The sequence below is a fragment of the Pseudopipra pipra genome, chromosome 21 (assembly GCF_036250125.1).
Source record: "Pseudopipra pipra isolate bDixPip1 chromosome 21, bDixPip1.hap1, whole genome shotgun sequence".
Lineage (NCBI taxonomy): Eukaryota > Metazoa > Chordata > Aves > Passeriformes > Pipridae > Pseudopipra > Pseudopipra pipra.
This window is the reverse complement of record NC_087569.1, coordinates 2,473,063-2,485,545: the sequence shown is the minus strand read 5'-3', so window position 1 is coordinate 2,485,545 and position 12,483 is coordinate 2,473,063. Positions and strand designations below refer to the sequence as shown.

Here is a 12,483-nt window from a genome sequence, read left to right as displayed (position 1 = left end):
TTTTCCCCACACCAGGACAGGCAGCAAAGAAGATCCTTAATATGAGATTTAATGTTGTGCTGGAGCTGGTTCAGGGTCCAAAGAGAGGGTGCTGGGCTTTGTCCCCATCCTGGGGATGAGTTGGGAACAACTGGGACATCCTGGGGGAAGCCCAAGGGCTCTGGTGCTGAGCTGCAGGTTCAGGCTGGGCTTTAGGCTCCCTTTGCAAGCCCTAAAATCAATGCTCTGAGCTTTGCTGGGCTGGTACAGCAGAGCAGCTCGTGTGTTAATTATCCTATGCTAATCAGCACCTTTTTTAGCAGTGGAGACAAAGCTCCACTTGCTTTAACTGGTGTATTAATAGCAAATTCTGGAACAATGGGTGGTTTTAGCAGGTTCCTACGCAGCACAACCTGTTCAGGGTGTTGCTTTAATGACTCTTGGCCTGAAGAAAGGAAGCTGAAAACTTTTGGGCTCTTGTGCTGAGAAGGAACTTCTCCTGTGCTGTGGAAATTTGCTCAGCACGACAATCCCTGGGTCCTGCAATGTGACTCTTGGAGGACACTGTTCCTCCAGTGATGGATGAGCCAGAGCAGAGTGAGGAGCTTGTTAGGGGAGGGAAGGGTCCTGCTTGCCAAAAAAATGGATTAATCTGCATCCTTTCAAGGGCACTGAGTCTTCTGATGGTGATGATGTTCTCCTGGTGCCACACGGAGTCCAGAGGAGGCCACGGAGATGCTCCAAGGGCTGGAGCCCCTCTGCTCTGGAGCCAGGCTGGGAGAGCTGGGGGGGGTCACCTGGACAAGAGAAGGCTCCAGGCAGAACTTAGAGCCCCTTGCAGGGCCTAAAGGGGCTCCAGGAGAGCTGGAGAGGGACTGGGGACAAGAAATGGAGGGACAGGACAAGAGGGAATGGCTTCCCACTGCCAGAGGGCAGGGAGAGATGGGATATTGGGAAGGAATTCCTGGCTGTGAGGATGGGGAGGCCCTGGCACAGGCTGGGCAGAGAAGCTGTGGCTGCCCCATCCCTGGGAGTGTCCAAGGCCAGGTTGGAGGAAGCTGGGCTGGTGGAAGGTGTCCCTGCCCATGGCAGGGGTTGGGACTGGATGATCTTTAAGGTCCCTTCCCACCCAAACCATTCCATGGTCTGCAGAACTCTGGGAGCCTGGAGGCTGAACAGAGCTGTCTTTGGGAGAGGCAGAAATGATCTCCAGGCCTCTTCCAAGGGCACTGTCTCCAGGCTTTGGAAAGCTGTGAAATTTTGGGTTGTGTTGGAATTTGAAATTCCCTTTTGCTGCATTTTGGATCCTTTATCCTTGCCGAGGTTTCTGCATAAAAACACCCGTTACCGACTCTGCTGAAGTGATTCTTGGCTCCAGGGTTTTTTTTTCCTGATCCACATCCCTGTGACAAGTAATTTCCAAGTGTGAAAATTGCTTTGATATCTTTATTCAGCACTTGCTCACTTAGGAAGTTGTTGCATAACCCAGGCAAGGGAAGAGGCTGGAGTTTTGGGAAAGGACTTTTCCAGTGCTGGGAAAGGGCAGCTTTCCAGTTGCTCCAGGAATGCTGGGCTGTGGGGCTGCACTTCCAGTTTTCAGGCTGTTTTGTGCCGTGATCAGAGCAGGTCCCTGCCAGCTCAGAAGCTCTGAAAATGTGTCCTGAAGTCGTTTTGCAAGTCAGGCCTTCCCTTGAAGGGAGGGAGCAAATCCTAATGAGCCCAAGGAGCTGCCTTTGAAGTGGCTTCCTGCTCATCCCCCAGTCCCTGCAAAGGCTCTGTGAAGTTGTGTGAAGGAAAGAGCAATTTTTGTTTGGAGTTTGCACCATCATTTCCTCTCCCCAGAGGGTGCTTTTGCTGTTCAAGCAGCTCAGTGTTTGTGTTGACAATACTGAGATTCATTAGCTGCAAAAACAGGCATTTCTTGGAGGTGTCTGGGCAGGAAACAGCATTTTCTAGCAATGAAATAACTTGAGCTGTGTCTGAGAAAGGTGTGTGAGTGTTCAGGGTGCCTGCCTTGGGGCTGGGAAGTGGGGATAAAAATAAAGGGGTTATTATATTTACTCCCAAACGGTGGGACACTGTTCCTGTGCCTGAACAACAGAGCCAGTGCGAGGGGCACGATCCAGGGGAAGGGCTGGGTTGGAAAAGGGAGATGATGCTCCCTCTGCCCCACTTGGAAAGGGAAATGCTTCCTCTGCCCCATATGGAGAAGGGAGATGATGTTCCTCTCCTGTCCCCCTTCAGAAGGGAGATGATGCTTCCCTGCCTCTTTTGGAGAAGGGAGATGATGCTGCCCCTGCCCCACTTGGAGAAGGGAGATGTTCCCCTGCTCTGGTTGGAGAAGGGAGATGATGTTCCTCTCCTGCCCCATTTGGAGAAGGGAGATGATGCTGCCCCTGCCCCATTTGGAGAAGGGAGATGCTCCTTTGCTTTGGCTGGAGGAGGGAGGTGCTCCCTTTTCCCACTTGGAGAAGGGAGATGATGCTCCCTCTGCCCCATTTGGGGAAGGGAGGTGCTCCCCTACCTTGGTTGGAGAAGGGAGATGCTCCCTCTGCCCCATTTGGAGAAGGGACGTGTTCCCCTGCTTTGGCTGGAGGAGGGAGGTGCTTCTTTTTCCCGCTTGGAGAAGGGAGATGATGCTCCCTCTGCCCCACTTGGAGAAGGGAAATGCTTCTCTGCTTTGGTTGGTGAAGGGAGATAATGATCCTCTCCTGCCCCACTTGGAGAAGGGAGATGCTCCCTCTGCCCCATTTGGAGAAGGGAGATGTTCCCCTCCTTTGGGTGGAGGAGGGAGGTGCTTCCTTTTCCCACTTGGAGAAGGGAGATGTTCCCCTGCTTTGGTTGGAGAAGGGAGATGATGATCCTCTCCTGCCCCACCTGGAGAAGGGAGCTGATGCTCCCCTGGGATCACTCCCTGCTCTTTGCTGCACATTTGGGGTGTCCCCCCTTCCCTGTCCCTCCTGAGATCAGCCCTGGGCTGTTTCGTGGAGAATCATTCTGTTTGATCTACGAGAAGATGAATGTTGGGGAGGAGGGAATTAAAAAGAAATGATAAAAAACCAGCAGCCCCAATCCCTCTTGGTTATTGAAGTGGGAAGGGAACACTTTGTCAAAGTGACACCAGATCCTTTATTAACCCTTTCTGACCTGGAGGGTGTCAGCATTTGTATTATTGCAGAATATCCTGAGCTGGAAGGGACCCACAAGGATCCAGTCCAAGCCCTGGCCCTGCACAGACACCCCAAATCCCACCTGTCCCTGAGAGTGTTGTCCAAACACTTCAGGAGCTCTGGCAGCCTTGGGGCCATGACACTTCCCAGATCTTCTGAGAGACCAGGACCTCAGACCCACTCAATGAAAGGCTTTTTTTATCCTAAATATCCTCCCCTAACCCTGTTCAGGTTTGTGCTTCCCTTGTGCCCTGGCCTGCCACTGAAAGGCTGCAATGCTTTTTCAGGGCAGCCTGGCAGGATTTTAGCAGGAATTTTTAGCAGGAATTGCCTGAAGGGAAAATACTGCTTTTCCTCAGGTGGGATCTTCATTCCTTTGCCCTCGAAGCGTTTGGGGAACAGAAGGCTGAGCTGCACCCTGGAACTTGCCTTTTTGGGACCCCCATGGAGAAAGGTGCCTGTTGCTCTGTAGCTTTGAGAATCCATCAAGGGACAAAGCCCAGAATCTCTATTTTGTGAGCATCCTGCCAACCCTGAGGTGGTTTGTGTCCTCCAGAGAGCAAGACTGGAAAGGTTTCGGGGACTGAGTGACACAAGCCAAAGTGCCTCTCAGTGGTTTTCCCCCTGTTAAGATATTTCTTGGACAATATTTTATATTAAGGTGCCTTTAATGGATCTCAGGCAATCCCAAGGAAACCCCAGGGCTGTGTGTTAGACCAGCCTGCCCTGATAACCTGGATTTCCTTTGCCACCTGATGGGCATCTGTGCTCCTGCCCCTTCCCGGGGCTGCTCCTCTGCACCCAGAGCTTTCTGGTGTCAAACAAAGCAGTTCCACACCCTTGGCTCGCCCTCCCCTCCACGGAGTTGTTATTTGATTAACTCCTCTTCCTCTCCCCTTCCCCTGATGCCTGCAGGGGGGGAAATAAGTTGCTTTTCCTGGGAAAAGCAGGGAGCAGAACATCAGCCTGCTCTGAGATCCCGCCGCTTCAGCTCGTTGAATTCTTGAGGTTTAAGCTCTTTATTTCTTGTTTTGCTGCTCTTATAAGAGGCTCTCCTGGGGCTCTGTTGTACAACAAATACAAATAAAACATGAATAAAGCCATCTGACTGCTGGCATTCCTCAAGGATTACTCCCAGAGAACATTTTGGGGCTGTTTAGTCATTTTGATGTGTCCCTTCTCCAGCTTTTCCTAGAAACACTTGGGAGATGTTGCCCTCTGGAAAGAGGCTTCTTCAGTCACAACAGTAAATTTTGATTTTTCTACCTGTTTCCTGTATCCACTTGAGTTTCTTTCCCTGCTTTCCCTCCCCAGTTGTGATTAATTAATACGGTTTTTGGGATAGTTCAGTTATGGAAGTGATGGATGCACAGTTATTCCTTGTCAGTGCTGCCAGGGGTTGTGGGGCAGGTACTGCCTGGGGGCAAAACCCCCAAATTTGGTTAAAAACAGCCAAACCCAACCAACAAATACAAGACAATTGGTGTGAATTATGAAATATTTTTAAAAAATGAAATTAAGGAAAAATGAACCAAAACTAGCAAAACATGAGCACAAATAAATGGGGTTAAGGGAAGGAAAGTGGGCAAAATTGGTTAAAAGTTATAAAAAGATATTAAAAAATATATAAATTTGATAAATATTGTTTAAAAGTACTAAAGAAACCCAGAATTGGTAAAATGGTTAGAAAGGACAAAAAGGCCAAACTAAAATCACAAGAGAATGTAAAACTTAATTAAAAAAACCCAAAAGCCACAAAAATGATAGAAAATGGATGGGATCCAGGCTGGGATCCAGGCTGGGCCCAGCTGAGGAGCCTGGAGCTGCTGTGGGTTTGTTGCTGTGGGTTTGTTGAGGGCTCTTTCCCTCTGGCTGAACTGTCCCATTTTATAGTTCACAGTGTGAGGGGATGGCAAAGGAGTTAATCAAAGAGCACTTCTGCTGGGAAAACTGCTCTGTAAATAAATCCCAAAAATAAGCTAAATAAAATTCCAAAAATAAGCTAAATAAAATTCCAAAAATAAGCAAGCTAAAATTCCAAAAATAAGTGAAATAAAGCATCAGTGGGAGCTGAAGGGGAAGGAGAAGCTGGGAACAAGCGGATGTCACGGCGGGAGTGGGTTTGTTCCGTGGCCAAGTGCTTGTGTGGAGAGTCCTTCTGTCCCCAGGAGCTTCTCTGGAGAGCAGCCCTTGGAGGGCAGATCAGAACCACTCCAAGGACAGAAGCTCTGGGAGTGCTGTCACTGTTCAGGGTGGATACTGGGCAAAATTCCTCCATGGAAAAGCTTGTCCAGCCCTGGCCCAGCTGGACAGTGGGGGGGTCCCCAGCCCTGGGGGGATTTAACACCTGTGGGTGTGGCCCTTGGGGACAGGGGCAGTGGTGGCCTGGGCAGTGCTGGGGAAGGGCTGCATTTGATCATCTCAGAGGGCTTTTCCAACCTGGATGAGTCCATGTTCCCATGGAAGTCACCAGTGCCAGATGATCCAGCTGGAGGAACGAGAACATCTGTAACTAATGGGGACATTTTATGCCTGGGGAAGCCAATCAAAGGGAGTTAAATTTCCTGGTTATTTTCCCATTAAGTTAAAGCTCCTGTAAAAACGAAGTGCCTGGGAAATCCAGGAGGAATATCAGTCATTTGATGGGGTAAGGTGGCTCAGCTCCGATGCTGGAGAGTAAATGCCTTGAAAGAACAAGTGAGGAGGCTCCTGCTTTGGTTCAATCTCTGCAATAAAGGAATGATTTAACCTCTTTTTTCCTCTTTGAAGTCCCAGGGCTGGAACATCCCTGTGCCAGAGTGGGATCCTAATGGGATTTTTTCCTTGGTTCCAGGAGCAGCGCACGGTTTACAGGCTGACCCTGGTGAAAGCTTGGAATGTGGATGAACTCAAAGCTTATGCTGAGCTGATATCCCTTGGAAAACCAGACTTCATCGAGGTCAAGGTGAGCTGCCTGGGGCTCTTCCCTTTTTTCCATCATTTTTTTTCCAGTTTTTAAGTCCCCATTTCCCCCCATTTTTAGTCTTCAGCTTTCTGAGTAAAACTCTCCTCAAGATTTCAGTGACCTGTAAGGAACTTTACTCTTCCTTTTAATGTTGGTTCATTGGTAATAATTAACAATCAGTATTTTCTAGTGTGCATTTGGAGTAGGTTTCAATGGGCCACAAGTTAAGTTTTGTGCCAGCCAGCCTTGATTTCTGCCCAACACAATTTCTGTATTTCTCATGGAAACAGGGACTGATAAATAGATATTCCTTCTTCATGTCAGCCAGCACTTTGAACAAATTAGTCTGGGACAAGCTGGCAGTTTGTGGTGTGATTCTTCCCACCCTGGTGTCAAATTTGGCCAGGGAAAAAGGTGATAATATCAGGTTTAGTGATGTGGTTGCTGTTTGTACACAGCAGGGCAGGAGGGGCTTTGTCATGGGGTTCATGGATTTAGGGAATGTAAAAAAAAATTTAAAAACTTGTAAAAAAGGCACCTTATAAATGCTCTGGGAAGAGCCACTCTCAGCACTGGCACCCAGGAGCTCAGTTACCTCTGGATCTGTGCAGCTCCAACTCCTGGACTTTCCTTTCTCTTTTCCTTCTCCCCTTCATTTTTTTTACCTTGTTTTTGAAGAGAAAGCCTGGACTTTGCTGCAGTGGAACAAACCCAAAGTGATCCATCAGTGGCGAGAGGTCTCTCTCTCTGAATGTGCTGCTGAAGTTGAGACCTTGATCCAAAATCAAGGTTTGGGGAAAAAAACCCTCACTTTTACCTTGTGTATCAAACTGCTTCATATTCCTTGGGTCAAGCCAAGCAGGAGGAGTGTTCCTGTGGGAAGAACTCCTGATCTCCAGGATGCTGGAGGGCAGGGATGGAGCTGTGGGTGTTGGTGCTGCTGAGGCTGCTCTGCCCTGGGCACCAATTAGTGCAATGAGTTGGGTTTAAATCAATGTTTCCAAACCCTGATCCCCTGGGAATTCTGCAGGACAAACATCTGCCTCCTCCAAAGGCACAGGGCTGCTCTTCCCTCTCCCCCCCTAGTCCTGCTTTCCCAGAGTTCAGCTCTTCCCTGGAAAAATCGTGCCTTGGACTGCCAGGGAAGTGGGTGAGGAAGGATGTGCTCCTGGGGCTCTTCCAGCTGGGACAGGGGCATCTCTGGAACACTTCCCCCTGAGGCAGAGAGGGGTGGGAGACATTCCCAGGATCCATGTAGTGGGCTGGTGGCACTGAGGGCTCAGCCTTGCTCAGCTGAGGGGGTCAGAGGCTGGCAGGACACACAGGGGGCTGCTGGGTGGGTTTGGGGCTTTTCTCGGGCTACTCCAAGTGGGAATTTGCTGTTTCTTGGGGATTTTTAATGATAAAAAGTATGTGCTGTCTCATGTCACCTAATTCCACTTGCAAGCAGGAATCCCAGAGTGGGTCAGGCTGGAAGGGCCCACAGTGGGGCATCTGGTCAAGCAAGGTCATCCCAGAGCACATGGCACAGGATTGTGTCCAGATGGTTCTGGAACATCCCCAGTGAGGGAGACTCCACACCCCCCTGGGCAGCCTGGGCAGTGCCTTGCTCTGAATGTCCTATTTCCAGAAATAGGACATATCCCTGAATTCCCAGCAGCTCATCCTGGCCAGGTGCCTTCAAGCCAAGGGACATCAAGGACATTTTGTGCCTCAGTTTCCTTCTCTGGGAACAGTTTAGTGTCATGCCTGTGCTCTGGTCCCAAAAGCTGGCATGTGGAAAGTCTCTTGTGTTTCTAATCCCAAGAGCTCAGGCCCAGCTGAGGATGCTGCTCTGGGACTGCAAAGCTCCTGAGGCTTTGCTGCAAGATTCTAATGACCAAGGAAATGTGTGGAAGGAAGGAGCAGAGGGAAGTATCAGTCCCAATCTGCTCAGTCTTGTCATATTAAACACTAAAGATTATTTAAGTGCTTAAAGTAATGAGGAAAATGAGCTGTGCCTTAATGAGTTTTTAATTGCAGCAGCAAGAGGGGACTGCCCCCACCTGTCAAAAAAGCCACTGAGTCCTGCTGAATCCCAGTTGGAATTTAAATGAAGGGAGGTGAAGCTAAATCTCCTGTTCTAGTGCCTGCTATAAATAAACCCAAACCATGGATGATTTCCATGCATGAAAATAGCCCAACATTGACCAATTACTGTCCCAGAATCACAGGGTCAGGAAGGTTGGAATGGACCTGTAAGATCAAGTCCAACCATCCCCCCAGCACTGCCAAGGTCACCACTGGCCATGTCCCCAAGTGCCACATCCACATGTTTTTTGAGCACCTCCAGGGGTGGGGACTCCACCACCTCCCTGGGCAGCCCCTTCCAGTGCCTGACCACCCTTTCCATGGAGAAATTCCTCCTGATGTCCAACCTGACCCTCCCCTGGCACAACTGGAGGCCGTTCCCTCTCCTCCTGTCCCTTGTTCCCTGGGAGCAGAGCCCAACCCCCCCCCGGCTCCCCCCTCCTGTCAGGGGGTTGCAGAGCCAGAAGGTCCCCCCTGAGCCTCCTTTTCCCCAGGCTGAGCCCCCCCAGCTCCCTCAGCTGCTCCTGCTGCTCCAGCCCCTTCCCCAGCTCCATTCCCTTCCCTGAACTCACCCCAGCCCCTCAATGTTGTCCCCTCACCTGTGAGCTCTGGGTCCAAGGACAAGGTGTGGATGGTCTGAGGTGCCCAGGTGGGCAGTGGGGCTGTGCCACCTCCCTGTCCTGCAGGGCAGTTGGGCACCTGAGGGTCTGGCAGTGCTGGATAAATCCCAGTTGCCCTGGGCTGCTGTGGAAGCTGCTTCCAGGTGGGTCCTGAGCAGCCTCTGCTGACAGGGAGTGAACCCATTTTGCTGCTGCCCTTGGTCCAACTAAAGGTTACAACTCACTAATCATGGAATGGTTTGGGTTGGAAGGGACCTTTAAAGGTCTTCTAATTCCAACCCCCTGCCATGGGCAGGGACTTCAACTAGGTTGAAGTTGCTCCAAGGCCATCCAGCCTGGCCTTGGACACTTCCAGGGATCCGGGGGCAGCCACAGCTTCTCTGGGCAACCTGTGCCAGTGTTTTACCACCTTCCTGGTGAAAAACTTCTTCCAATGCCCAAGGGAAGCTGTAGAAACTAAAGAGTGAATGGGGACAGCTCAGCCTGGAGAAAAGGAGGCTCAGGGGGGACCTTCTGGCTCTGCACCTCCCTGACAGGAGGGGGGAGCTGGGGGGGGTCGGGCTCTGCTCCCAGGGAACAAGGGACAGGAGGAGAGGGAACGGCCTCAGGCTGTGCCAGGGGAGGGTCAGGTTGGACATCAGGAGGAATTTCTCCATGGAAAGGGTGGTCAGGCACTGGAAGGGGCTGCCCAGGGAGGTGGTGGAGTCCCCATCCCTGGAGGTGTCAAGGAAGGACTGGAGGTGGCACTCAGAGCTCTGGGCTGGGGGACAGGGTGGGGATGGGGCACAGAGTGGACTCCATGGGCTGGGAGGGCTTTTCCAGCCTCAGTGATTCCATGAATGTGACTCTGGGAGCAGAGGGGTGAGGGATTCAACAGTGGCCGTTTCTCTCTTGGTATCCACAAGAAGAGCTGGAATGAAAGGCTGTGTCCTGTGTTTGAGTTCAGCTTTTCCAGGAGGAGTTCCCTCCCCTTCAAGGGACTCACAGAACATTATGGAGTGGCTGCAGCCCCACTCAGTGCATGGCCATGTGTGGGGGGTGTCTGGAGAGCTGGGGTTGTGCAGCCCAACTCGCCATCTCCACCCCTGCCTTTCCCATTTCACTGCCCCCCAGAACTGGTGGCCTTTGTTAAATCAGCTGAAAAGTGATTATCAAACACAACCAAGGAGTTGAATCCTCCCTGAACCCACTGCAGGGCTGTGTCTGTCATTAGGAGGTGCTGATGCCCAGGCTATGAGCATTTTTATTGCAGGGCGTGCCATCTATCAATATGTCATTTAAGGCTTTTTATATTTGTCCTGGGTCAGGGCTGCCCCAGTTTTTAAACAGTGGCTCTGTCACTCAGCAGCTTGGCCAGCACTTTGTTCTGCTCTTCATTCACATGAGCCTCAATGAAATTTATAATTTGTGGGCTGGCAGTTCAGGGAATTGTTTTGTTCAGTAATTAAGTTGGGAAGTCTGGAGTCTGAGTTGAGAGACAAAGCCCTGTCATATTTAATTCCCTGGGAATCTTTCCTTCAGAGCCCCATGGATTAAAATGATTGCTGGCTGTCCAGATCTCCATCCAGGAGCCAGATCCTGGGGGAAGGAATGTGCTCCTCGTGCTTCTCCCCCTGGCACAAGGCTCTGGGCAATACTTGTGCTCACTCAGCTCCATCACAGCCACGTGAAAATCAGCCCTGGAATCAGCACAGGAAGGACATGGAGCTGTTGGAGCAGGTCCAGAGGAGGCACCAAGATGATCGGAGGGATGGAGCAGCTCTGCTGGGAGGAAAGGCTGGGAGAGCTGGGGGGCTTCACCTGGAGAAGAGAAGGCTCCAGGAGACCTGAGAGCCCCTTCCAGGGCCTAAAGGGGCTCCAGGAGAGCTGGAGAGGGACTGGGGACAAGGGACAAGGGCAAGAGGGAATGACTTCCCACTGCCAGAGGGCAGGGATAGATGGGATATTAGAGAGAATTTTCCACTGATATCCACCCTGAACCTCCCCTGACACAACTTGAGGCCGTTTCCTCTTGTGCTGTCCCTTGTTCCCTGGGAGAAGAGACCAACACCCACCTCCCTACAGCCTAAAGCAAAGAATTCCCCAAGCAGAGTGTCCTTACCCAGGGTCCAAATGTTCCCTCGTGGTGCTCCAGCCCTGCCTTGTGCCACCCCTTGGATTGTTGCCCTGCTGGATGTGCCCTGGGCTGGTGTGTCCTGCAGCAGGGCAGGGTGTCCCTGTCATCCCCAGGGGAGCCCAGGGAGCTGCTTTTGGGAATAAAGTTCATTTGCCACGCCCAAAGCTCCCTGTTGAGGTGGGGAGGCCCTGGCCCAGAGCAGCTGTGGCTGCCCCATCCCTGGGAGTGTCCAAGGGCAGGTTGGAGCAACCTGGGCTGGTGGAAGGTGTCCCTGGCCATGGCAGGGGGTGGGACAGGATGATCTTTAAGGCCCCTTCCAACCCAACCCCTTCCATGGTTCTGTGAGCCCCAGGGAGTGCCCAGCAGGGTTTCTCTGGATTCATCCTGGCAGAACCATGAGATGCTTTTCAAAAGGCTGCTGTTCCAAGGTACTTGGCCAAAGCCCTGTGCATTAGGATGCTAAAACACCCTCATTAAGGAGGTAATTAAGAGCGGGGCTGATGATGCTGCTGCTGGGGAGGTTGGTGTGAGAGCTGGGGGGGAACAGTGGAATCACTTCCTTCTCCACACTTGATGTCTCAATAACTGTCTTCATGTATTACCAGCAAACACAAGGTGACTGCCCTAATCAACCCTTCCCCCCTTTTTAAGTGGTATCAGCTCTGGTAATTAACTCCTGTTTTAAGGAGTTGGAGAGGTTGAAAGCTGCTGTGCCTTCCTTGGGTGTGCTGGAAGCTGATCCTCATTGATTTGTGCTGGGAATTAATGAGCCAGCCGAGCCCTCAGTTATTCCATGTGCTTCCTTTGCTTGTAAATGATCTCTTTGGAGTTTACTAAGGGAGTGAGTCATGGTGTAGCTTCCTAAGAATCTTACCCCTCTGTCCTCATCCATTTTTCATGCTGCTCAAATCCATAAGCTGGATAATGAATGCTGGGAAAATATTTCTGTGTCTCTCCAGCTGAACTTTGGGGATCCATAACCCCTCATTTGCGTGGCTGTGGCTGCTCTAAATAAGACTAACGAATATAGAACTAATATTTTTAAAGGCTTCTTTCAGAGCTGGGCTAAATAAAAATGAATGAACATCCTTTTTTAGCACCATCCCCCTGTTTCCAGGCTGGCTCTGAGTTGTGCTGCTTGGGCAGATTAATGGAGGGAGCCACTCATTAATTTATGGGTGAGAAAGTAATTGCTTCCCAAACTTGTACAGTTGCTAATTAGCAGCAGGCTGTTTCTTTTGTAGCCCTGTTTCAGCTCTGTGTGGTTCACCTTGCTCTTAATTGAAAGTGTTTGCAGAGCTGTGTTTGTTGCAGGCCATGAAATGTGCAGTTTACCTCAGGTAAATCAGATTTGGGAGCAGGGTGGCAGTGGGGTGGACACAACACACGTGAACTTTGGGCCCAAATGCCATTGAAAAGAAGTGTTCACAGAGGGAAGAACCAGACACAATCAGCCACCAAATCGTGTTTTAAAGTCTGGGCTCGATGGGGTTTTGTGACTGGAATAAAACAGCTCAGGCAAGGAGCAAAGGGGCTGAAAAGCAGCCCAGAGTTGGGCTGTTGTGAAGGGGAAAAGCCCTTTTA

The 12,483-nt window shown here is 50.9% G+C and overlaps 1 protein-coding gene across 1 annotated transcript in view; it reads left to right on the top strand.

The window, feature by feature from the left end:
* Positions 1 to 12,483, top strand: part of LOC135425687 (S-adenosyl-L-methionine-dependent tRNA 4-demethylwyosine synthase TYW1-like) — a 92,861-nt gene that overhangs the window by 68,907 nt on the left and 11,471 nt on the right. The window contains exon 14 of the mRNA XM_064678240.1: positions 5,983 to 6,139. Within this exon, the coding sequence (XP_064534310.1) occupies positions 5,983 to 6,139 (157 nt within the window). The remainder of the gene's footprint in view (positions 1 to 5,982; positions 6,140 to 12,483) is intronic.